The 25,265-nt window shown below is 38.0% G+C and overlaps 1 protein-coding gene across 1 annotated transcript in view; it reads left to right on the top strand.

The window, feature by feature from the left end:
- Hpse2 (heparanase 2 (inactive)) overlaps positions 1 to 25,265 on the top strand; it is a 763,300-nt gene that overhangs the window by 587,243 nt on the left and 150,792 nt on the right. The window contains exons 7-9 of the mRNA XM_005407665.2: positions 721 to 814; positions 14,061 to 14,167; positions 16,895 to 17,009. Coding sequence (XP_005407722.1) covers positions 721 to 814; positions 14,061 to 14,167; positions 16,895 to 17,009 — 316 coding nt within the window. The remainder of the gene's footprint in view (positions 1 to 720; positions 815 to 14,060; positions 14,168 to 16,894; positions 17,010 to 25,265) is intronic.

Below are 25,265 nucleotides of genomic sequence, written 5' to 3'. Positions count from 1 at the left end.
TGTCAGTACAACTGGATGTTACACTTCAGCTACTTGATGAAAACCAGACCAAAAGAAGAAACCAATGCATACTAACTCTTTACTGTTTTAGGAGTGCACTCGAGGACTTTAATTTGTACTGTTTATTAATTTGTTTGTTTTTCTGTTCCCACACTTATTCATCCCAAAGGTAGTAGCAGATGGTTCTTTACAAGGTATTTTGCTGGGGAAGTGAGCTAGAAATTGAAATCATTTGAGACCCACTCAATGCACCGAGTCAAATTTTTGCTTTCATATTTATTTTCTTATTTAAAGTTGCAGAAACCTACCAAAATGTTTGAGTAATCCTTTGACACTGTCACATACTTTTATTACTTTAAGGTAGGGATAGAGATGGGCATGAGATGAGTATTAAGTCACTCTCTCAAGGAAAAAAGGAAACCTTTCCCATTATGCAATTTGTATTATGGAATTCTTGTCAGTTCTTGTAGAGAAAGTAATGGGTTTTATATGACAAGGGTTGAAAAAAACCAGCACTTGTCCACAAATGGACATGGAAATGGATATAATAAAAAACATATTTTTGTTTGAAAAGAACCTAGAGTCAAAACCTTTCAAGATGGGAGAGCCCAGTGAATCCCTAGATGGTTTCCTCAGACAACACATACCTTTAGCTAGAGAAGTATATTTGTAGTTCCATGCTCAAGATTTTATCTGATTCTTACTTTCTTTTCATTCCAGTTGCTACATTGATGGCCGAGTGGTCAAAGTGATGGACTTCCTGAAAACTCGTCTGTTAGACACCCTCTCTGACCAGATTAGAAAAATTCAGAAAGTGAGTAAAAGTATCCTGGGAAGAGAAATGAATTTGAGGGTAAGGCAAGGAAAAAGCCACTGGATCCCCAATGGACTGTGGGATTTGGAGAAAAAAAGCAGTGAAATAATGCAGTCCAAATGGGCATGGACACTCAAAACTATGTTAAGCTCAATCAGTGGACTAATTTAGTTATCACACACTTAATCCATATTCACACACTTAACCCACATTCACACACCCTAAATCTAGCCACCTCAATAAATAAATAAATAAATAAATAAACCCACCTATGAGCACATGGACCTTCTAGAGGGAGACATCTAGATATAACCCATAACAGAAGGAATAAGTTCTACTGTTATAAAGCACAGTGGTTCACAGTAGTGTACTGTATAGTTCATGACTAACTAGATGAAAAGAGCACAAAGCTTCCAAACATAAAGAAATCCTAAAGAGATGACAGTACTAATTACCCTTCTTGTATCAATACACATTTTATACATGTATTGAAATATCTCATAGTACCTGATAAACACATCCCATATTGCAAGGTAATTAAAACAAAACTAAAATTTAAAAAAATAAATAATTCCATATGGAAAATATATATATAGTTTTTAAGAATTGTTTTTCTTAATCCCTCTAACCTCATTCTTCATTAAAAATTAAATGCAACTATAAAATGCTTTTAAAACATTTTATCTTAATAACATATATTTTAATGATTTATTTCTAAATTGTGAATTTATAAGGAAAGGATGTTTACTTTTTTTTTTTTTTTCAGTTTATTTTAGGTTAGTTTAAGGAGAGAACAATTATGTTCATTCAAGTGAAATTCCAGTCTTGGACACTGACACTTCTGAGCTATATTTATATTATTCCTAGATGTCTTACAATCAGCCAGGTAAAATCTCACATCTGTGAAGAAGAAGGAGAAACTACATAATATTAAGCAATTGCATGTAGGTCTTATCAAAATCAGATATCAAAACATATGTCTGATGGGATATGTAGGAGTGGGGCCAAAAGTACCGTTGAAGGGGGAACAGTAGATCTCTTAAGAAAAATGACCTACATGCAGAAGGAACCTGGAAGGTGAGAGCTAGATTTAGCAAAGGGGCTGGTTCCTTTTGGCTGTCATAAACATGTCCCCTTATTCTGGTTATCTCTTGCTAGGCAACAAATTACCCCAAAACTCAGTAGCATGAAACAGTGATTTATTATAGTGATGGACTGTATGAGCCAGGAACTCCCAGAAGGCATAGAAGAGATGGTTTAGTCTGCTCTGCAATGACTGAACCCTCAGATGTAATACTTAAAGACTGAGATGACTCAGATGTTAGATACTAGAATTATCGAAAATTTGTTTACTCACACGTCTGGCAGGTAATGCCTGCTATCAGCTAGTACCTCAGTTGGGGCAGAATACTTATGTATGAATTTTATGTATGGTCTGGACTTCCTCTCAAGGTTCTAAGTCCTTTGCCCATAGAGAAAACCAGGTTGAAGCTGTATCACCTTTAGCTATTTTGTCCACATATTGAAGCAGTAACCAAGACCCATGGGGTTTTCAAAAGAGAAGAAATTAACTGCTGTCATGATTAAAGAGTGGCAAGATTCTGGAAAAGCATATAGGACTATAAATATTTCTAATAGTAATTTTTGGAAGACACCATCTTCCACATTTCTATTTTCATTGTTTCATTCAGTGGGCTCTAAAGATTTCTTTCACCAATTCTTTTTTTCAAAACTCCGGCCAGATATTTCCTTAAATGGGTATCTTCTGGAAGTGTTTCTGAAACACAAACTTTCTGATATTTAACTCATGGGATTGCCTTTCCACTGTCTACAGCAGCCTGGAGCCAGCTGTCCAGGATGAGAGGACTTCTCACCACATCCCACACTCCCTGCCCTGGGAGATGAGAGCTGGGGCCAGAGCAGGGCACCAAACTTTGATTGTTGAAAAGTTGCTTTGGCTTTTCCCAACATCTGCAGGTTGGGGAGTGAAGGTCTGAACAATGGAGGCCCAAAATGCAAACTGGAGCAGATTGACTCAGTGTTTTTCCTGCAGGCTCACAAAACCAGTTCAGAGATGGGATAGGGTTTTAACATTTATGGACCTGGAACCTCAGCCTAAAATTGAGCCTGGATCTTTGTTTCTCATATTAGTTTTTTCATCTCTAAGACATTCCTGACACCCATAACTCAAAGGAGGGGAGGTTTAATCTGGATCATGGTTTTTGGTGATTCAGGCCTTCAGGCAGACATCTAGATATAACCCATAACAGAAGGAATAAGTTCTTCTGTTATAAAGCACAGTAGGGTCACTATAGTTCATAGTAGTGTATTGTATAGTTTATAACTAACTAGAAGAAAAAAGAACAAAGCTTTCAAACATAAAAAAATTGTAAAGAGATGGAAATTCTAACTTCCCTTATTGTATCAATATACATTTTATACATGTGTTCAGATATCTCATAGTACCTGACAAACAAGTCCCATATTGCAAGTTAATTAAAACAAAAAATTAAATCATTCCATGAGGAAAAATATATACAGTTTTTAAAACTATAACCAGCTCCAAGGCAGAACACCATGGTAGAAGGGCAGGTGGAGCAAAGCTGCTCAGTTCATGGCAGCTGGGAAGCAGAGCAGGGGAAGAACACCAGAGATGAAGGGGCAAGGAACCACAGACCATAAGGCCACATCTCCATGAGCCACCAGACAACCCAGAAGTGTGCTCTGCCAAGCCCCTGAATGGTCCCAAAGCCACGCAAGTTTACATTCTATCCTAACTGCCACACTTCTCTATTAGAAGTTAAGGAAAGTCCTAATGACCCACCCCTCTTAGGCCCATAGTGACTAAAAAGGGGCAGATTTCCTACCAAAATAGAGCTGTGTGGGAGTAGTTTAATAAACCTGTCATGAGACTGTTTGAATGGGAGAAGATTTCAAATCTGATGGCCTGTGCTAGAACTCAGGCTTTGTTATGTGGCTTTGGGACAGTCACTTGATTTCTTTGATTTTTTTTTCTTCATCTGAAAATCAACATGCTAAGAATACTGCTTTCTCTTCTTCTTAGGGAGATTAGAATGGTCACATGAGGCTACTTTGTTAATTCTATTGAATACTGGTTCTTATTGTTTATAAATATTGTTACAGTTATTACAGTTATTTTAATATTAATGTCTGTGCCTAGAGCTTTATGGTACCTTTATCCTCTATTCATACATTTACCTTTGCCCTTTCTTGAGTCCTGGAAAATATGATAGGTGATATTTTTGGCACCTGAAAGGCAATGACTCAATTGCTAAAAACAGCTGTGGTTTCCAATTTTGGACTGTCAGTTAAGGAATTCTGTTTCTCAAGCAGTGAGCAAATTATCTGATTATATAAAAAAGCTACACAGTTGTTTGGAAGCCAAACAAAGATATGTTTAGACAACCCACTCCTTCAGATGGTCCACACACTCTCTCTCTTCTATTAGAATATGGGTAAACATCCATACATTGGGAGATGAGTGGGAGGAAAAAGATTTGAGAATCTAACAGTGCAAAGAAGAGTCAGATGGGAGAGGGGGAGATGCTCAAGACACGCTGCAGATGGTATAGTGGGGAGAGCTGGGCTGACTCCAAAACAGTGACATAAGAACCAAGAAGAACCACTTTGGCTTAAGTCATTTATATTCAATGATTTGTGTCTTCATTTCCTAGAGGAATCAGAGAAGGAAATAACATTCTTTTATATTATTTTCAGCAATTTATTAAGCACAGGAAGGAGCTAGTGAAATCCTACTCATAAAGGAAATATTTCCAGAAGTACTGTCCTTATTATTGTTTCTTCAACACTAAATAAACTGAGCAATTCTTCCTCAATATTTGAAAAGTTTCCTCCTCCCTCTCGTCTCCTTTCTTCCCTTCCTCTCTTCATTTATCAACAGTTTATAATATGCTTAGTATTTTCCAGCCCCCTGAGAATAAAATAGTGAGGAAGACTGATATGAGGCTTGTCCTCATAGACTTTATGGTCTGATGGAAAAAAAATTGTTAAAACCAGTGATAGTAAGATGTGGAGACTCCAATAGTAGGATCCTATGAGAACCCACTGTAGGAAATACCCATCTTACTTTGTAAAGGAAGGGAAGTCCTCCCAGAGGAAGTAACATGTAGGCTAACACATAAAGGATAGACTCCCTCAGAGCCCACTACTGGTAATATGATTGCTAAAGGGACTGTTTTATATGATTCAGACTATAACTGTTATTCTTTCATTAATATCATCATTCCTTATGGTTACTTATGATATTTACTGAAGTTCAACTCCTGCAGTCTCAGTAATGAAGTGATACAATTCCTGTTCTTCCAGTATGTCTTAGTTGCAAAACCATGGACTTAAGGTTAAAAGTTGTATAATTCTTTTGAAGTAATTCATAGATTAAAAGAGGAACCTTTGCTCTCAACCAACCTTCTAGTTTACTCTCCAATTGGAGCTTCTTATCATATCAAAAGGTACAGAAGTAAAAAAATGTTATTCTTGAAGCTTATAAAAGTTTCAATTACAGGGAAAATGAGAACTATAATTATGTTAACCTCTAACAAAGAAAACTGAAAAATGAAAACATTAGAATAAAAATGGTAGTATCCTACAAACATCAGTGTTTGATCGACCCATTTATTAATTCACTTGCTTATTCAACAATTTTGAATGCTTATTTCAGTATGCCAGAGCCTACCATAATGTCCATTGTTCGGCAAATCTCCATGAAATGTTGGAAGAATAAATGCAGAAAGGTGCAGGTGAATGAGCCAAATGAAATAAAAGCACTAAAGAAGTAATGTTTGTATCATTCACACTTCAATGGAAGGGAAGAGAAACACAAGGCAAGGAAACGCTCAGAGTAACAGAGGAATTCAAATAAAAACTGTACCATATTAATACCTTGTGAGGATATAGTCGGGTGATTCTGAGTTTTAAGGGGCTTGAAGCTTATATAATAGGGTCCTCTTTTTTAAAAAGGGGAAAAAAGTAAATTTGCAAATTTTAGAAATATCTGACCATATGGACAGAACATTAGTAAAGACTTTCTCAGAATATTACTAGATGTCTGTCAAGTACAGAGGTAGAAGTTTAAACTCCATGAGCTTTCCAGTAAATTAAGCTCTATGCTCCATTTGGCTGTGCATGTACAAATGGGACAATATGACCTAAGGGAACTTTGGTTGTTCATACGTAAGACAATAATAATATTATAGGAGGGTCTAACCTAAATGGTATGTCTATCAAGAAAGAGATCCAAAGTTTGATCATTCTATGAACCTTGTCATTCTATGAACCTTGATAACCTTGATTCTCACACACAGATACTTCCTTAATTCTTAGACACAAATAACTGTAGAATGTGCCAATTTAATAACAGCTGGGAGAAATGGAGATAAACGGAAGGAATTATCAATTGATTATGAAAAACATTCTGACTTTAAAGTATTAAATTATGAAAAGTGCAACACTAATTTACAGAAATATAGTAACTGTAGAATCTTTTAGGTTACAATGCCATTTATTGAATACATCGTATATTATTCATCCCTTGAAGAAATCAGTAACTGGCTCAAGGCTACAGAGCTTGCCAAGTAAGTTGGTAAAACTACACAATTCTACATCTTCCACACTTATTAACCATTTATTTTATAATCCATATAATAATCTATGTTTCTAGCCATCAAAGCTTTCAAAAACAATACTGAATGTTCTTAGTCAAAGAACATCAACTTGAGCCCACAATCTGAACAATCTGGAGTAGCTACCCTAGAAGTGAGGATTGAATGAAAATTGACTGTTATGATATTAGCCAAGAAATGGTACAGGAGGACTAGGCTTTTCATTTCATCCATTTAAGGACTACATTCATGTGTGTTGTGTGCATAGTGGGTCAGTATATAATGAGGTCTTGTTATCTGCAAAGGAATGACCTTGGGAAGGAATGTACTACCTGTGAACTCTTGGAGGGCTGGCCATGGGAACAAAGTGCTGTTTGGACAAAAAATTTCTTCAGGAGGAAGAGGCAAGTTGGAGTGGTCTTCTAAGTTTCAACATGGAGCGGGAGGATTATAGGGTTCATCCTGAACAACAGTAAGTTTACCACTAAGGCTAGCGAAGACTATGACTTGTAAGTGAGTGAGGTGTCCTGTAAGCCTAAGGAATTGGTTAATCAAAGAAAAGAACTAGAAAATGCAGGAAGAATGATTTTCGTGCAAATAGCTGTTTTCCAATCTCTCTCTCTACTAGCACTTATCTTAAATGAAGTCATTGCTTTGGGACACTGTGAAGCTTCTTTCTTATTTTCTTATATAAGTTCATAATTTCCTTGCCTCCCTAGTGACTTTACCTGATTTATATTATTTTAACTTTATGTTTTGTTGCAATTACATTGTCTTACTGTAGTTTGAGATAACAAAGGCAGAGAATGGAATTTTTTTATTTTTTTATTTTAAAGAGAGTAATACATGAGAAACAAACACACAAAAAAAATAGAGCAGTAGCAGCATACCAGTATCATGAACATAAACAAATCAAAGCAAAAACATTCAAAGTGTAAGAGGGAGAGAATGGAATTTTAAATCCTGAAAATGTTGCAGAAACAGAAGCCATAAATTAAAAATCAATCTGATACCAAAAGAAAATGAACAAATATGATACTCCAAAAGAAAAGAGATGGTAAAAAGAAAAGAAAGAAAAAATTAATGAAACTGACAGGAAGTACATTAGACAAAAAAATAAATCAAGAGGAACATGATGATATATTGGAATGAGTGAGCTCAGAATAGTCCAGCTTGTCTAACCTAAGAAGGGCATGTTAAATATGAAGGCAGTTTAGTCAGCCAGAAGTTTATGGATTTCCTCAAACAAAAAAAATTCTATTAGAAAGTAACAGAGCCCCAAACTGGAACTATGAGCATTTATTTGGGTGCTTGCCTTTGTTATCTGCAGGTCACTAGCCTTCTCTGAAATGTAGCCCTCTCACTGCTAAAATATTTTCTCTCTCTGTCTCTGTCTCTCTCCCTCTCTCTCTCTCTCTCTCTCTCTCTCTTTCTCTCTCTCTCTCTGTTTCTCTTTCTCCCTCTCTCCTTCTTTCTCCCTCTGTCTCTGTCAATCTCCTCACTCCCTCTTGCTCATTTATGTAACAAGTATTTAATAAAGTAAGGGCTGGGGATGCAGCTCAATGTTAGCCCAACACCCATGAGGCTTTGTGTTTGATTCCCACTGCTGCTAAATAAATAAATAAATAAATGCTTGTGATCCTCGAGAATTCTATTGGACACTAAAAAAGAAAAAATACAAAATTACAATTAAGTGTAATAAAGTCAAGGTCAGAGATAGGGTCAAAGAACTTTGAACAAAGAAAGAAAATAACTTCCTGAAAGTTTAAAGAGTGTCTCACAGAGGAAGTAACATTTGAAATAAGCCTTGAAAAAGACCCCAGAAGCTTGGATGAGAGGACAAGAGGGGAAAAGTTAACTATTAAATCCTAATACTACCTTAAGTAGTTGAAAAGTAGTGAACCACAGGTCTTATGTGGAGGGATGGGAGAAGAGGTTGGTAAGGTGTGGTTGTAAAGTTTCTCAGACACCAAATTAAATAAAGCAGTGAGCGCCTTCACCTGTGAGTCACTAATACCTGCTTTCAGTATCATCAGAAGCAAGGTGCTTGTAGCACATCTCCTACCTAATCAAAGAGACCGCTCAGTGAGCACAAATGATAATCACTGCTGGCAGTAGAGCACTGAATGTCCTTACGCTGGAGATAGATTTCTGAAACTAACAAAGGATAGCAGTGTGGAGGATGGACAAAAAGAGAAAGAGATTGGAAGCAGGAAGACCAAGGAAGAATGATAAAATCCAGAATTTAGGAAGGAGCGTGAGAGAAGAGACGACAGAATCATTATGCTCCCCTCCTCTCTTAATATATATGTAGGCAAAAAGGCAGTGAAAAACCACACAATAAGGAGAGAAATAACATAGGAATGGTACTGAGCTCTCCTCTTACCATCTATATATACAATAAGGAATCAAGACTACTGCAAAACAATGAAGAGCTTTGAGTGTAGGTAGAGTTTAAGAAACTTCCTGAAGTTATCCAGCTCTTCGTAACTATAGAGAAGACCGGCTCTGATTAGTTAAAAAGCTACTGTTCTTCTAAAGTCCTATAGAAGGTTGATTCCCAAGTAGATGAGATGCTGGAAATAATGGACTTCAGCTCCTTTTGGAAGGTGGGCCTCCTGCCAGGACTGATTAGCCCAGCTGTTCTGTCCATTATTCCTGTTTTATTGCTTCCTTTCTCATTAAGGAAGGTGTTGGTTTGGATAACTATAAACAACATGTCTGCTGCTACAATGTTGCATCTCTTACACAGCCAGTGGCTGAAATCAGGTCCTCAGGAGTCTTTTAAAATATTTATATCACAGTTTTGGACACCGGATGTCAAGGAAATACAGGAAAAGGAAGCCCAGGTTTGAAAATGTGCCATACAAATGGCTTTTTTCTTATTTTTACTGTTTTTCTTTTCTTTTTTCTTTCTTAAAACTCTTAGTAGGGAAAATAAAACTATCAGGGATGTTTTCTTTAAGTCTCTCTCTGTCTTTCTCTCTGTCTCTCTCTCTCTCTCCTTCTCTGTCAATGTATCCACATGAAACAATCCTGACAGTCTAGAACCCTAAAATGTGTGGGAAAGGCAATGGAAGGGCTTCCCTATGCCACTCTGCCCCTAGCAGGCCCAGGGTCTCAGCAGCCGCTGGCCACTTACTGAACCCTGAACCGTTCTGTGAGTCCCTTAGAGCCCTCTTGGTCACATAAGTCCAAGGGCTGAAGTCTATCTGGAAACAAAGGAACTGAGAGGGAACTAAACCCCCAGTTTCTCTCTACCCTCACTTAAGTAATCTCAGCATCTGTACTTCCCCCTCCCCAGACAATGTGTGCCTTAAAATAACTTTCATTGGCACATCATTTCTCACTAGAAACCCTTTTTCTTTCCAGGGTCCTCTAATTTTCTCTCCGCCAGCACAGGGAGAATCATATTTACTCAGAAAACCACAGTGTTGAACTATAGCCCTCAGTTTCTTAGAGTTTCACTTTCTAAGGGAATTTTGCAGCTGGTTCCATCTGCTTTTCCTGATTTTCTCTTCTCCTCTGCCCATTTTGATTTCTTCCCCAGGCCCATCCTCCCCCCAGCCTTAATATACTTACCTCCACCACACTGCACTATGCTGGTCTTCTCTTGTCATAAAATGCACACAATTCATCTGTGCCCCAAACAGAAAATGCTCAGAAAATATTTGTCGATTTGTACTAACTATGCCTATAACTTTTAACATTAATATTTCTAGGAGCAGTTACAACGTACACTTCATATAGCTGATTTAGATTTTGTGTCAAAGTTCTACTTCACTATGTGTTTCTTGGTGTGTCTTGATGGGAATTGCCTCTGTTGAAAGTGCATAAATGAACTACTCTGAATGCTAATAATCTTCATGTGATTCAAAATTCTGTATGCATTTTTTTTTTTTTTTTTTTTTGGTTTTTCTCCGGTACCGGGAACTGAACTCACGACCTTGCGCTTGCCAGGCAGGCGCTTTTGCCGCTGAGCTAAATCCCCAGCCCCCCTGTATGCATTTTAAATGTTAAAATTTGCCTTTCCTTAGTATACATCTTGGATATTCTCTATCATCCCAACTGGTGTGTCCAAAGGAAAAGCAACCCATGCTGCAGTTAGATAGTTTCAAATACAGTATCTTGTGTCTTGGACAAGAGAGTGATGTTCACCATACACCAGACACTATTTTAACTGCTTTAGAAATATCAAGTAGTTGAAGTATCATAAAGTCCTCTGAGACAGATCTTATTATTGTTTCAGTTTTACAGCTGAGGAAATTGAAACATAGAGAGGTAATATACTCAAGGTCACACAATGAGTAAATAATAGAGCCAGGATTCAAGTATAGACCACCTCTCTCTAGAGTTTATGCGCATAACTGCTCTTCAATACTTTACTAATAACAACAATTGGGCAGAGGAGAGGTGGAGAACAAGAGTACTAGAGATAGAACCCAGGGCTTTGCTCATGCAAAGCACATGTTCTATATCCTCAGCCCCAATAACAATGTTTAGGTTGTTTCTTTCCAAATCTCCCGGCAAGACAGAGAAGAATTCAGATTAACCTTGCAGAGAGTGCTGTGTATTTTATAAATCCAACCGTTTTTCTGAAATCAAGTCTTCTTTTAAAGAAGACATTCAACTCTTTTTGAAATAAAACCATCTTGTACAAATTGCCCCTCCAGGTTTGGCATGGCAACCTCCAACTAAGAATTTATAGCAAATTTTCTCAAGGTACTGGTGTGAAACACATGGTATTTTCAATATCAGAACATTATAATGAGCTTGATCCTTCATAGAATCCTTATGGTATCCACAACACAATGGACAGTAATTTGCCTTTTAGGCTTTTGAATTTATTAGATCCTCTGCATAAATTATCTACTAAGCAAAGCAGACTTTCCCATTTTATCTCTGAAATCAAGACCCTAGTCTTCATATGCTGAATTAGCAAATAAATAAGCATTACTTTATTTAAATCTTTCATGTTGTTAAAGGCTTTCATTGCGTGCATTTATTTTTCCTAATCTCTAAGGTTTTTTTGCAATCGGTATCTGGTTTTCAATTCTTTGACCAGTTTACTTATGTCATGTAACTTCCTTAAAGAGTGGTAATTTAGCTGGGTGAAATGATACACCCCTGTAATCTTAGTCACTCAGGAGACTGTGGCAGAAGGATCAAACATTCAAGTCCAGTTCGGGCCACTGAGTGAAACCCTGTTTCAAAATAAAAATGAAAAGCACAAGGGATGTAGCTCAGTGGTAGAACACTTGTTTAGCATGAGCAAGGTCCTGGGATCAGTCCTCAGTACTGGTGGGGGAAGGGTGGGGGATGTGTCTGCTATGAACTAGTAGAAGGGCAAGTTTGGAATTTAATCAACTTCTTTGTATAACTACAGCACTACACTTTCCAATTATGTTCCCATTTTGTGCAGATACTCTTCTAGGAAGTAAACACACAGAAGTAAAGAAGAATGGATTCCTTGCCCTTTAAGAGCTAAATGGTTCAAGGTTTCTGGGACAATTACTAGATTTCTTGACTTGCATCATAAATAGTAATTCAAAATCCTGCACCAAAAAGTCGGAATATTTGGCACTAGTTCCTCTAAATTCATGCATCAACATAAGAGACTCAGATGAATGTTCATCTTGTAGGTCTATACACCTTTTCATTAACTCTCAGGATCTTCCTGTGACTGGTTTAAAGTTATGATTTTTTTAATGTATGAGATATTAAGTACAATATTGTCTGGTATAATTAGATCTGTAGGTGGAAACTAAAGCTCTAACTGGTCATAGTATTAAAAGAACTTTAATTTATATATCACTTTACAGGTTTCATGATTATAGCTGTATGTGTATAAGTACATACATGCTTACATACATATATATTATCTTGTTGCTGTTGAGTGGCCTTTTTTATTGGTTTCTTTTTATTAGTATATGTTTACAATACATAATAATTAGACTCAGTGATCTTATACAAATCAGATCAAATCTGATTCTTACTTAAATTCCTTCAATAACTTTCACTCACATTCAGAATAAAAAGAACTCTCTATTCTCTTTGAACTCATTTTTTAAAATGTTTGATTCCTATACTTAGTTATACTCCAGGTGGTCTCTCTTTGGTTTTGATTTTACAAACAACAATACTATTTCTACCTCAAGTCCTTTTTTATCCTTTTATCTCATTTGCTTTTTGGTCCTTACTGCTTAAATTCATTTTGTTGGTTTACTTGTTTATTGTTATTGCTTAAATTCCTTTTGTTTCTTTACTTCTTGATTGTTGGTTTCCTCCCTAGACTACAATGTAAGCCAACGAGAACAGAGACTTAGCTCTGTTCATTACTATACACTGCTCCCAGAACTTTGCATGGCACTGAGCAGGAAAACTAATGAATTAGTTCTTTTGATAATGCCTTAATGTTTTTGCATAGGAATAGATTTTCTAACCTCATTTTATTTTCTGTAATAATTTCATCTACTCCTATGGATTTTTCTACTGCTCTCACTATTTTCTTCCAGTCTAGATCTTTGTTTATGAGATAACCAGCTCTAAACTATATTTGACGTTTTTGTTTCCTATTGCTGCTTTTTAAATTTTAACTTCTCTAATCAAGATACCCTTAACCTTTGTTCATAGGAACCAAAAAGACCTATAAAATGCTTGTAATTCTAAGTTACCAGTATGTGTTGCCAATTTTAAAACACATTCTTCTTTTGGTTTTCCCTTTTTCCTTACTTCAGTCTCCCAGTTCATCATTCCTACTTCTTATTATTTCTTAAACAAACTATCTATGGACAAGCCTTTGGCTCTGGCTGTACTTTCAAAGCCTACCTACCATTTCCTATTGCATTACCCCAAGAACTACAAGACTTCCTCCCAGAGTTTCTGCACCCTGAACCTAGTACAGTTTGGCCAGTTCCCAACTTGGGAATCAGAGACTGGACCATTTCAAAACTTCAGAGGGCCGTATTTTGACAAGAGATTTGCCTCTACTTGGAAGGCATGCAGCTGTAGTTGCTCCCTGTGTTGAATCTGACCTGTGGGTCAATGACTTCTTTTTACTATTACTGCAGTTATTTTCAAAATATGGTTGCAATATAGATGCTGTGCTTATTATAAAGTATCTCTCCAAAATATTTGTTCTCTACTCTATCATAATTCATGACTTTTGATGCATTAAATTATCATAAAGTACCATAATAGAGAACTGAAAAAACTCTCAATACTTTCTAATTTGAAAAACATGATTTCTGGTTTCCAGTGAAGATTGTTGCATCCCTAAAATTACCTTACATCCTAGAATATGCACTCATTCTATCACATTGTCACTTGGATTTACTTGGGGAAAAAGTGATACTTTCTGCAAGTGGACATCTATCAGTGTGTGTGTGTGTGTGTGTGTGTGTGTGTGTGTATCCATCTGTGTGTCTGTGTGTGCGTGCGCATGCAACAGTTCACTCTAGGGTGCATCATCCTGAGAAAAAGCACAAATCATGACTACTTGGGAGCAGGAAATCGGAAACATTTCCTTTAGAGAATGCATATTGCTTCCCACTTGGGAATATCTTTTAAAATCTCATTATCCCTTTCTGCTTTTATCATATGCACAGGTGGTTAATACATACACTCCAGGAAAGAAGATTTGGCTTGAAGGTGTAGTGACCACCTCAGCTGGAGGCACAAATAATCTATCAGATTCCTACGCTGCAGGATTCTTGTAAGTGACGTTTGCAGTTTCCCTCCCAGAGACTTTCAGGAAAGAAAGACAGTGAAACTGACATGGTGGTTATGCTGCCCACTGCAGGGCAAAGTTTGTTTCTCTTCAAAAGTTCATCAACTGTTCATCTGTAAAAATTTCAACCACCTAACAAGTTATTAGTGCCTTCTCTACATCCTAAAAATCAGACATGGCCATCAGAGCAAAGAGAAGAGGAAGAGTAGCAGTAAAAATAATAAAAGGAAGAATTTTATTTAACAAGTCTGCAATTTAAACAACATACATTATCTTATCAATTTTTACCATAAATTTGGAAGATGGATAACAACACAAGACTTTTCCCCTCCAGAAATGTGTATCTGGAGGACCTAGGATAAAAGCTAACTACACTGTAAACTGCTGAAGATAAGTATCTCATAATAATACTTTATCTATTGTTTACCATTTACCAAGCACTGTCTAAAGTGCTTTATATGTATTTAATAATTTAACAATCAATGAAATCAATGCTCTTGTTTTAATAGTAAGGTAGTGAAATAGATACTATTATTAATTTCATGTTACATTTAAAGGAATTCAAAGAATTGAAGTAATTCACCCAAGATCATTCATTTAATTAGTGGCAGAACTCAGATCCAAGCCAGACAGCCTGCTCCAGAGTCTTGCCTCCTCACCACTGTGATTGACAATATCTCATTCAAATGGTCCTTCCATATGAGGAAAGGCTCCATGAAAGTAGTGGCATTTGAGTAGACCATAAAAGAATTACTCTAGTTTCAATAGGTGGAGAGTGGTAGAGATGACAGAGGGAGATATTGCAGACCAAAGAAACATTATGGGCAAAGGCACAGCGGAGAGGGCAATGGTAAATGTGACTAAGGCCTTGTTGTACGCAGGGATGTAATGAGAGCTGAGACTGGAGGAGAGCATTTACCACCATACCATGAAAGGTCCTAAAAATCAGCCGGATGAAAAAAGGCTATGTTCCATAATCATGGAAAACCACTGAAGATTTTAGGAGACAAGAGATATATAGTCTGACCTGTTTTAAAACTTTTGTTTTGACAATAGTATGCACAGGAGTTTGGGAGAGATGAGTAAATGAATTTATAGTCATAAGTTAGCCAGAAGCATAAAGGGCTTTGCCTGGCTGGCCTGTGTCATGTGACAGAAGGCAAACTCCTGACTCAGTGTACTGCTACTGTCGTGGCTTTTGGCTGAGCGATGCCCTTCTAAGAAATGTAGCTTTGCCTCAGAAATATGTTTTGCTACCAACAGCTATTCCTAATTATACAGATGCACTTCTCCTCCATTGAGATAGCTTCTTTAATAAAACTGTGAAGGACAAATCAGGCTAGCCAAATAGATTATCTTTGCAAATGGAATCTGTCAAATGCAATGAAGATGAGTCAGTGTAACTCATAGTCATACCTTGAGTCCATCTCTGTATTTTTAGCGTCTAATATTGTGTGGCACAGAACATTTAGCAGTGCCTGGCACATATTAGATATTAAATAAACATTTGTGGAATGGAAAAATAGTGGCTGGGATAGCATCCTTGCTAGGATATATGGGTCATTTTACCAACTTTATTCTCTACATGAGCATAGAAGGTAGTCTTAAAAGACTAATTTCCTTTCCCTTCAGGCTTATTATTATAGGAGGAAGATAAATATAACTTCAATTTTAACCATTCTATAGCAATGGTCAGGGGCTGGGGATTTAGTTCAGTGGCACAGCACCTGCCTAGCAAGTGCAAGGTCATGAGTTCGATTCCCAGTACCGGAAAAAAAAAAAAAAAACAAAGCAATGGTCCTGGCCATGGTCATTTTTGAGTGCTCTAGATTCTAGATGTGAGTAGAGAGCTGTGGGTTTGCAGGGAAGGATGCATATTCTTTCCTTTCACTTCAGAGTTTCTTCAAAAACTGCTCGTACACTAGCAAAAAATCGGATTAATTGATGTTTATTTGTTTACCACTTAGTCTATGCAAACCATAGTGTTAGGCTCTGTAGAGATCCTAAATAAGATTTTGTTTTTGTTTTTGTTTATTGTGGTACTAAAGACTGAGCTGAGGGTCTTTGTTCTGTGCTATATCCCCAGTGCTGCTCTTATTTTTCATTTTGAGATGACGTCTCACTAAGTCGCCAAGTTTCCCAAACGGGGCTGGAAATTGTGATCCTCAGGCTTCAGCCTCCCAAAGTGTTGTGATTACAGGTGTCCACCACCATTCGATACTGTTCTTGAAAATGTTAGATATACAGGTATTTGCATGCCCAGTTCTTTCTGACTTGCACAATCACTCAGCATTTCTGTTTGTATACGCAAAACAGAAAAATGCCTTGCATTTTATTATTGATTAATTAATGTTCCTAAATAAATAATGAGTGAACAAATGGGATTTTTTGCATATAAAAGTGCTAAGATGTGGATTTGCATTATACAGATGTTGCTAAATAGAGGGGCTTACATATATAATTATGTGTTAACTCACTTTACTCTGCCTGACCTTAGTTTCTTTCTTCCTGTAAAGCAGTTAGATTTGATCATCTTTGAAATCTCTTATATCTGCACATTCAACACTTAAAATAATTTTCTCCCTTAAAATTTTAGGTAAGTTTGATGGTGGATTGTTGGTATATACATATACTGTGTGCCTAAGATAAGTAGAGCTTGTCATATGCTATTTTTAAAATGTACTGATAGAGCTTTCTTCCCTCACTTTTTAGATGGCTGAATACTTTAGGAATGCTGGCCAATCAGGGCATTGATGTTGTGATACGGCACTCATTTTTTGACCATGGATACAATCATCTGGTGGACCAGAACTTTAACCCATTACCAGTAAGTGGGACAGAGATTTCCAACTCATTTTCCATATCATTCAGTTCTTTTGATCATGCCTTTACACTAGGAGACTATTTCTCCTTTTACCATTGCCAGTTAATTTAAGAAATCCAGAAGAAACCAGATCAGTCATCACCCATTGCTCCCTCATGGCAGTTTGGGGTACTTCTTTGGGGAGGTTGGGCCCTGTTATAGGCCGCTAAATTAGATAAAAATATTATAGGCAGTCAGACAGGGCTAGATCCTCAAAGGAGCCAGTGCAGAAGATGGAATACATTGCAACTGTGGGGAGACAGAGACACCTCCGCTGAGGGCCAGACCTCAAGACAAAAGATGAAATGAATTCACCCACATACTTCCCCCAAGGATAAACAACAGTGAATGCTATTCTAAATAGGTATCCATCATCGTGGGAAAGCCAGGAAGAGCAACTGACCCACCCCTTCCAGAAAAGCCCCTGTTATATTTCATGTGACTTGCTTCCCCATTTGATCCCAATATAATCAATATTACCTGAGCAATTATGCTTGTAATCTTATTGGTTGACCATAGTTTTGTCCCATCACATGGCCGCCTTGTGATTTCCCATTTTTTCCCCCACCTTGGACCCGTCTCACCTCGTGGTTTTGCTCTGTAAAATCCCTAGAAAAGGCAGGGTCCTGGGCCACTCACTCAGGACCCCTGCTATCTCTCAGACAGCTTTCTTTCCCCAGTAAATATATTCTGGTCTTAGAAAAAAAAAAGAAATCCAACAGATGCCTTCTTGTCTTTATTCCTTTGACCCATTTTACAGAATTTTGCCTTACACGCATAAACACACACACATATACACACACACCTACATGTACACATATACATATAAATGTATTAATATACATTTATATATTTATATATTTATTACTATTATTTTAATAAAACTTGTGCAACTGAAATTCCAAATCTACTTGTGGAGTGTTTGAACTCTGCTTGAGAGTGAATTTTTCCAGACTGTTTTCTTTTAATGCTAATAGGAGACATTAGTTAATGTCAAATGCAACATGTTGAAAGCAGATGGGGGGGTAACCCACTTTCCAGGCCCTTTCTGTCCCTCTCAGACAGAAGCTTTCTTTCTCTCAATAAATTCTTCCTACTCTTAAAAAAAAAAAAGAAAGACAGAAAGAAAGAAAGCAGATGGGAAGTATTAACCAAGATCATATATAGTAAAAGTCCATCTCTTAGGGAGTGGCTGAAGTACACTTACAGTTAGATGTTGATCCCGGTGTGACAGGGTAGGATTTATTCATAGCACTAATTTCTCTAGGAAAGTAAAGGAACAGGGAAAATAAAATAGAATGGCAAAAGCAGAATTCTGGATCTGACTAGTGACCTATTGGCCAATCAGAGAAACCCCACAGAGTTCAGGGAAGCTATGTGGGTAATCCTTTTACACAGACATCATAGTCATAACATAAGGTCAGACTCCTCTAAATAACTCATAGAAATTCACAGTGGGGGTTCCCCTTCGAGATGATCTAGTTCCGCCCCATTAATGAGGAACTGAGCCTAGATTATGGCAAGAAAGAGGGAAGATAGCGACAGCCTTCAACCCTCTTCCTGTGCCTTGGTCTAGGGGCCCATAGGGAAAAAAACCGTAACAGTGAATGTTTTCTGCCCCTTGCTTCCTTTTGCCTTTCTCTAGCCACTCCGTCCACCTTCCAAACCCAGCGCCAGGAGGCCTCAAAGCCCAGAGCAAGAAACATCTTGGTTCCCAACAGCCCGTTTGCTTCCATGTCTCAAAATAACCTCTATAGGTTAGAGTACATAGTAATTATTGTACCACTGGGGATACATGACTCCAAGACTCTACTTAAATCATAAACATTAAAACTAACCGGCACTCGCCTGCCTGGCAAGCGCAAGGTCGTGAGTTCAGTTCCTGGTACCGGAGAAAAACCAAAAAAAAAAAAAAAAAGAATTAGGGGCTGGGGATTTAGCTCAGCGGCAAAAGCACTTGCCTGGCAAGCGCAAGGTCGTGAGTTCGGTTCCTGGTACCGGAGAAAAACCAAACCCCCTCCCCCCCCCAAAAAAATAAAACTAACCGACACTGTTGCTTTCATTCACAAAACAAAAATACCTCTCTTGTATATATGTAGGGCTGGGGTGGGAAACGGCGGCATAGAAGTTTTCAGTTTGGAATTACAGCATTTTGTTTTCTTTTGTCTTACCTCATATATTTGTTGAAACAAAATAATTTGAAAAGTATAAAGTGTAAGCATTAAACAACTATAAAATTACACAGTCTATTTGAAATAAGTATAAATTGTTGAACAGCAGGCCCTGAGGAGGGGGCTACTAATACATAAATGAGTAAATAGATATTAGAGTACTGTTCAGTGCTTCTGCAGAGTGGCCGTACAGGAAGGGTTTCTGGGAGAAGGTGACAGGAAACCAGGAGCCCAAAGGCAATAAGAAACCAGCTGTGCAGATTTCACAGAACGAGAGGCTGACACAAAGGCCCCAGGGGAGGAACAAGCTTGGCTGTCCGTGGAAACAAGAACACCAGAAGGACTAGGGTGTGGCAGGGCAGGAGAAGACTGGTTGAAAGTGAGGTAGGCAGGGATCAGAACTTGCCAGGCAGTTCAGCTTTTGTACTTAGTATGAAAAGCCAGGGGATGGCTTTCATCAGGGAAGTAACATGATCTAACTTACATTTTAAAAAGATCACATTAACATAATCAATGCGTCAAATGTTATCACTTTTTAATAATAATGAAGATAATTTAGAAGCCATTTTTTTTATAAATGGTACATCAACAAAGCTGCAAAAGCTGTTCCCCCTTCCCTATGCCCTTTCTCTTCCTTTTCCTTTCTTTTCTTCTTTCCTTCATTGAAGTTTTATTCACTCTTCTTGATCACATCTATGGGTTTATTGCTCTTCTTGGCAATGGGCCACTACGTGACCAGAATAAGTTGCCTGGAGAATGCTTGGAGCTTATGATGCAGTGCAGTGGTGGCGAATGTGTGGCACGCGTGCCCCAGAGGGCTGTTTGTATCATTGAGAGCTCTAAAAGGTTTCACCATTGCTGATGTAGTGTGTTGTACTGAGATGTGGGAAATAAGTAAACATATGAACAAGGTAATTATCATTTGTCATAACTGCTCTGAAGAAAACCCGGTGAGATAAATAAACCTTTTTTAAATGTATGCTGCTGAAAAGAAACTAAAACTCTAGGTTATTAAGTGAACATCCAAGGCCAGCCAAGCAGTAAGAGCTGGAACTGTCTGGGTTTTCCAGCTCTAAATCCTATTTTCCCTTCATTGTACCACACTGTTTCTTTCAGTACCCTCTTAGGTCTTTGTGCCTTAAGGCAAATTTTACCTGGAGGTAAAATTGGGCCTTCGGGGGAAATGCAGCGCAGGAAACATACTAGAAAAAAATGTTCTGGATAACTAGACAGACTTCATTTGCAGAGCTGGACAAACCTAGCTTCCTTGTCAATCCTTTTCATAGTTTTTTTTGGCCATGTATAAGTTAAAGAACAAAGTTTTCATGTCTTTGTTCTCCCACAATGAGAATTACTGCCAATGGCTTCTTTTAAAATTATGGCAGTAGATAACTGTGGCAGCCGGGCTCAAAGAAGTCCATAGGAAGCTAAAATAAGTTCTACTAAGTTAATACAAAGGCTCAAATAGCTATATTTCTGAAAACATCAAGTCCAATAAAGAAACTATATGTAAAAGCACTTAAAAATGTAGCCACCTTTCTTCTTTCTTTGGGGTAATAAACTCTGCACCTTAGAAGTAGAGCAATTGCAGCTGGGAGTTGTCCTAAGTCTCCCCTGGAAAGAATTTACAAGGCTAGCAGTGTACCAATCTGACAGACATTGTCAGCAAGCCCCTGGAAGGTCGAATGGAGACAGACCTGGGAATCATATTTGTTGCCACTACAGAGAATTGTGCAATTGATAAGCAAACACTGCCAATAAAAATTTGTAGAATTCACACCGTGATTAAACTGTCATGAGAATTTGTTAACAGTTTAGGGGATTAGTGAGTTTGGTTGCCTCAGAGGAAAAAAATCAGTATTTTCTATTCCAATTTCTTCAAACCCTGCTTAGCTCATTTCAGGGAAGGATGTTCTTAGCAAACTCTTGTTTTTATTTTGTTAGTGCTCATGGATAAATTTAGAAAAAGTGAGCAGCTTGGCCTAATCAGCCTTCAAGCCGTATCCCATATTACCCCTCCCCCTGCCTTCTGACCTTCTATCCTTGCCTGTGGCATTCCAGCTCAGCTATGGCAGGGCCATTCCTGTAGCTCCAGCCCATTACAATGGTGGGTCCCTATTATCACTGTACATTTGTCCAGCCATGTAGAATGAATATCACTACCAGAAAACTCTACTACAGAACTAATGAACTGTGGACTTTTGGTGTTCATGTGTCTGTACAAGTTCATTAAAAGTAGCATTCTAGTAGGGGATGTTGATAATGGAGCAGACTGTATAAATATAGGAGTATGGAAAATACAGGGCACCTCTATGCAGTCTGCTCAATTTTGCTGAGGACCTAAACCTTCTCTAAGAAAAAAAGTAGTTAAAGGGAAAAGGGGAAAAAAGAGAAACCTATGCTCAGAACTGTACCATTTTCAAGTGGATCCCTGTTCTTTATGATTATTCCTCCAGAAAGTGCCAGCCCTCTTCCTGTTGTGAGACTTTCCTCATCCGGGGAAGAAGAGAACATTTAGTTCAACTGTGCTTCATCACTCAACTTGCACTTCTTTCCCCTGAGCCCACCCTGTGGTCATTGGGAAACAAGGGACATGTGAATCTGCACAGCCAGTCAGTCATGCGCTCCCCTGGGAGTCAGCGATGTTTGCGCAGAAGAGATCTGCACATGCAGTGGACGTAGTCCAGACCCCACCAGCTGTGGGCATTTTGCCTCATACAGGGTTTTAGGATTTAACCAGCTGCTTTTCTAAGAGCTTGATTTATAGAGCTTTCAGAGAAAGGAATGGTGAATTGCTAGTCAACATCTTCAGTCCTATTCCTAGCAAAAGGAGTCTTCACATAAATATAATTCAACTCAAAAAACATCAACACCTCAAATATGCCTGTGTTTGTGGTAGACATTGTATGGATACTTACGTAACTAAGATATGATCCCTTCATTTGCAGAGTTAATAGTCTGGTGTGTGTTTGCAGAATTACAATTTAATCCTCTATTTATAGTAAAATAAAAACCTAGATTACATTGTATTACCTTTTCTCCATTAGCCATAGGGATGCAGATATTTGCTGTAAGCATTCTTTTTGGCCTATTATCCCTGATGAATAATAATAAATATTCAGTTCAGTCCAGTGCATATCTACTGAGGAACTTCTGTATATATTTTTCTGGAATACAGTCATTGGTCATGTGTTGGAGCACAGTTCACTAATCTATAGTAAGATTGAACCTAGCATTGCAGCTTCCAAAGCAACGTGTTCCAAGTCAGTCCATCACTCGTGAGAGGTCATCCGGCCTTTGGAAAGATGCTCTGACTCTTACTATTGCTTGTCTGGCTCATAGTTGTAGGTTAGACTATCACAAGATCCTGGGATAAAATTCTAAATGCTCCATTCTTGTTTCTCTTCAAAATGTTAGAGACTGAATAATCATGGTGTGGACACAGGATAAGCATGAAGCTGTCCCTTTCCTCAGTAAGAACACCCCGTTGCAAACCCATGTCCTACTGATGTTGGGTTGATGTGAGAAAGACACCACCTAATCAGGAAGCCTTATAGGAAGCAACAGGAGCCTAGGACTATAACAAAATTTGTGAATTCTATTCTTAGCTCTGCTATAGTTTTATGTGTATCTTGGGGCTCCAGTTTTACATGGCTTAAGTAAGGACAAAAATGCCTTTTCTGACTACCTCCAAAAGATACTATTACTGTCCTTGATAAAATTAGTTATGACAGTAAGGTTCTTTTTTGTATGTACATATAGAAAATTATTGTAAAAGACTATAAATGTTAGAAGTGGGTTTTTTTTAGATAGTGGGAGTATAGGCAGTTTTTATTTCATTCTTTGTGGATGCTTGGTATGTAAACCTAAAATAAGCAATATCAATTTTAAAATCTGAAAGCATGAAGACTATTTTGAAAGAAAAAGTGTGCTGGAAAGATTAAGTGCTTTAAATCACTAAGCAAATCTTACTTCAGTCTCATTCATTTATCATCCATAATTTATTCATTCATTGACACTTATTACATGCATCCTGCATGCTAGACATTATGCTAGACACCACAGGCACCATTTCTGCCCTTAAGGAGCTTGCAGCATAGATGGGGAGACAGCTACATTAACAAGGGGTCTGAGAGAAGCACTTTAAAAGGGTACAAGAGGAATAGAGAAGCCAAATGGAATGGAAGGCAGCATGGAATCTCAAGAAAGATTTTTTTGAAGGAAACAATGCCAAGCAGGATCTTTCAGGAGAGCAAGTTAGCCATAGCAAAGAGAGTTTGGGTCCGGGAAGGAGCTTCTAAACACAGGCAGCAACATGTGCAAATATATGTAAGGATTATTTTTCAATAAGTCATGGTGGATGAATTATGAGAAATTATTTAGGAAAGGTTTTTTCCATTGCCGTCCAGCGGCCACACAGGGTGTGCGAAAATTAAAGAATTCCCAAACTACAAACCTAGAGGTGGTATGGTGGGGGAGGTACAAAAGCCTGCCAAGCTAGCCTGTGACCTGTTCTTTGGTGTAGCTTTTTTCCCCCTCTTTCTTTTCTTTCCCGTGGGAGCCATCAGGAAGATGAAAGAAGAAGAGTGTACCTATTTAGGCTAGTTGTGATGTGAAACCCAATCCTGTCATTAGGGGCCCTGACAAAGACTTCTCCATGTGCAGCCTTCCTTTGTGGGGACCTGTGGCTGCTGAGAGAAGGGCATCCTTGGCTGCAGGATCAATCACTGAGACTCAGGCTGGCTCCACGTCAGTGGCCAAGGCACTTGGGCTGCATGCCCAGTAGACATGACTTACTTCTTTCCTCTTCTGTGCCTCTATCCTGACTTCTCACATCTGAGTTGTGCTCTGTGCCATCTGGCCAGGCAAGGGTCTCCTCTGAATTTTTTTTACCACCAGTTGTTGTCGTTTGTTTATTTAGAAATCTGAGCAGTGTACCCAGTATGTTAGCAACCCATTAGCAGTTACAGCTGCTCATCCTGATTACAGCTGCCTTGAGGAGTAAAAAGAGCTCTGGACCTGAAATCAGAAGATGTAAGTTCAAACCGTAGTGCCATAATGTTTTAGTCACATGAGTCTTCATTTCCTTCTCTGTAAATAGGGCTAGCTATGCTGGGGCTGGAGAACAGAAAGTGCTTGAACATGCTGCTTAAAGGCGCTAGATCTGGAATCAGACTTACCAACGTTTTAAACCCAGCTGTACTATTCACTGGCTACATTTCCTAGGATTTACTGCTAAAGCTCAGTAAAAAATTACCTTTTCTACAAAATGGAGATAATAAGGTATCTATCTCAGAGGATTGTTGGAAATGATTAAATAAACCAGTGTACAGGTATCTTTTATCACATAGTACTCAATAAATGTTAATTTATTATTTATAAAGTTACTTTGTAAAATATAAAATTCTGTAAGCTCTAACACTTATCATTGACAACCTGAACATAACTGTGGTGAGATCATATATGTGAAGACATTTGGAAATGAAGTAATAATGACTAAAATATGAGAAATAGGTTTTCTGAAAGTTAAATTGTTACAAAATTAGAAGAATAAAAAGGAAGGCTATGATTTTTATACTTGGGAGGAATTGACGGCAAATGGTTAAAGGCAAATCAAAAATTACACTTTATTTCCCTCCAGAGAAGACACTGCCAACCTTTACCAGTGAAGGCAATTAAGGCAGCAACCAGGCCGTAGTACCAGCTCTCACCCCTTCATTTGGTATTTATAAATGGATCAACAAGCACTGGAAACCGTGAGCGTCACATCAAAGTGCTAATGACAGCACATTATGTTAATCACTGTGAACAACGGTTGAAAATCTCACTCTATTACCAGTCATTTATATTGTTCCCAGATTGCAATACTGACAGATCACAGAAGGGTTTCACTGACGGGAAATTGTGTGAAACCCTAAATAAATTAGGTACAAGTAATTATAGCCTCACTATGTCTGAACTTAGGAACATAGTGTGCCATTCTTGAAGCAACCTCCAAATGAAGAAGAGCAAGGTCAGTTCCAGAATGAGAAGAGTTACATCTTAGCTA

Source organism: Chinchilla lanigera, unplaced genomic scaffold (assembly GCF_000276665.1).
Source record: "Chinchilla lanigera isolate Chin_1 unplaced genomic scaffold, ChiLan1.0 scaffold00106, whole genome shotgun sequence".
In the NCBI taxonomy this organism is placed as follows: Eukaryota; Metazoa; Chordata; class Mammalia; order Rodentia; family Chinchillidae; genus Chinchilla; species Chinchilla lanigera.
This window is presented reverse-complemented; position numbering and strand designations above follow the sequence as displayed.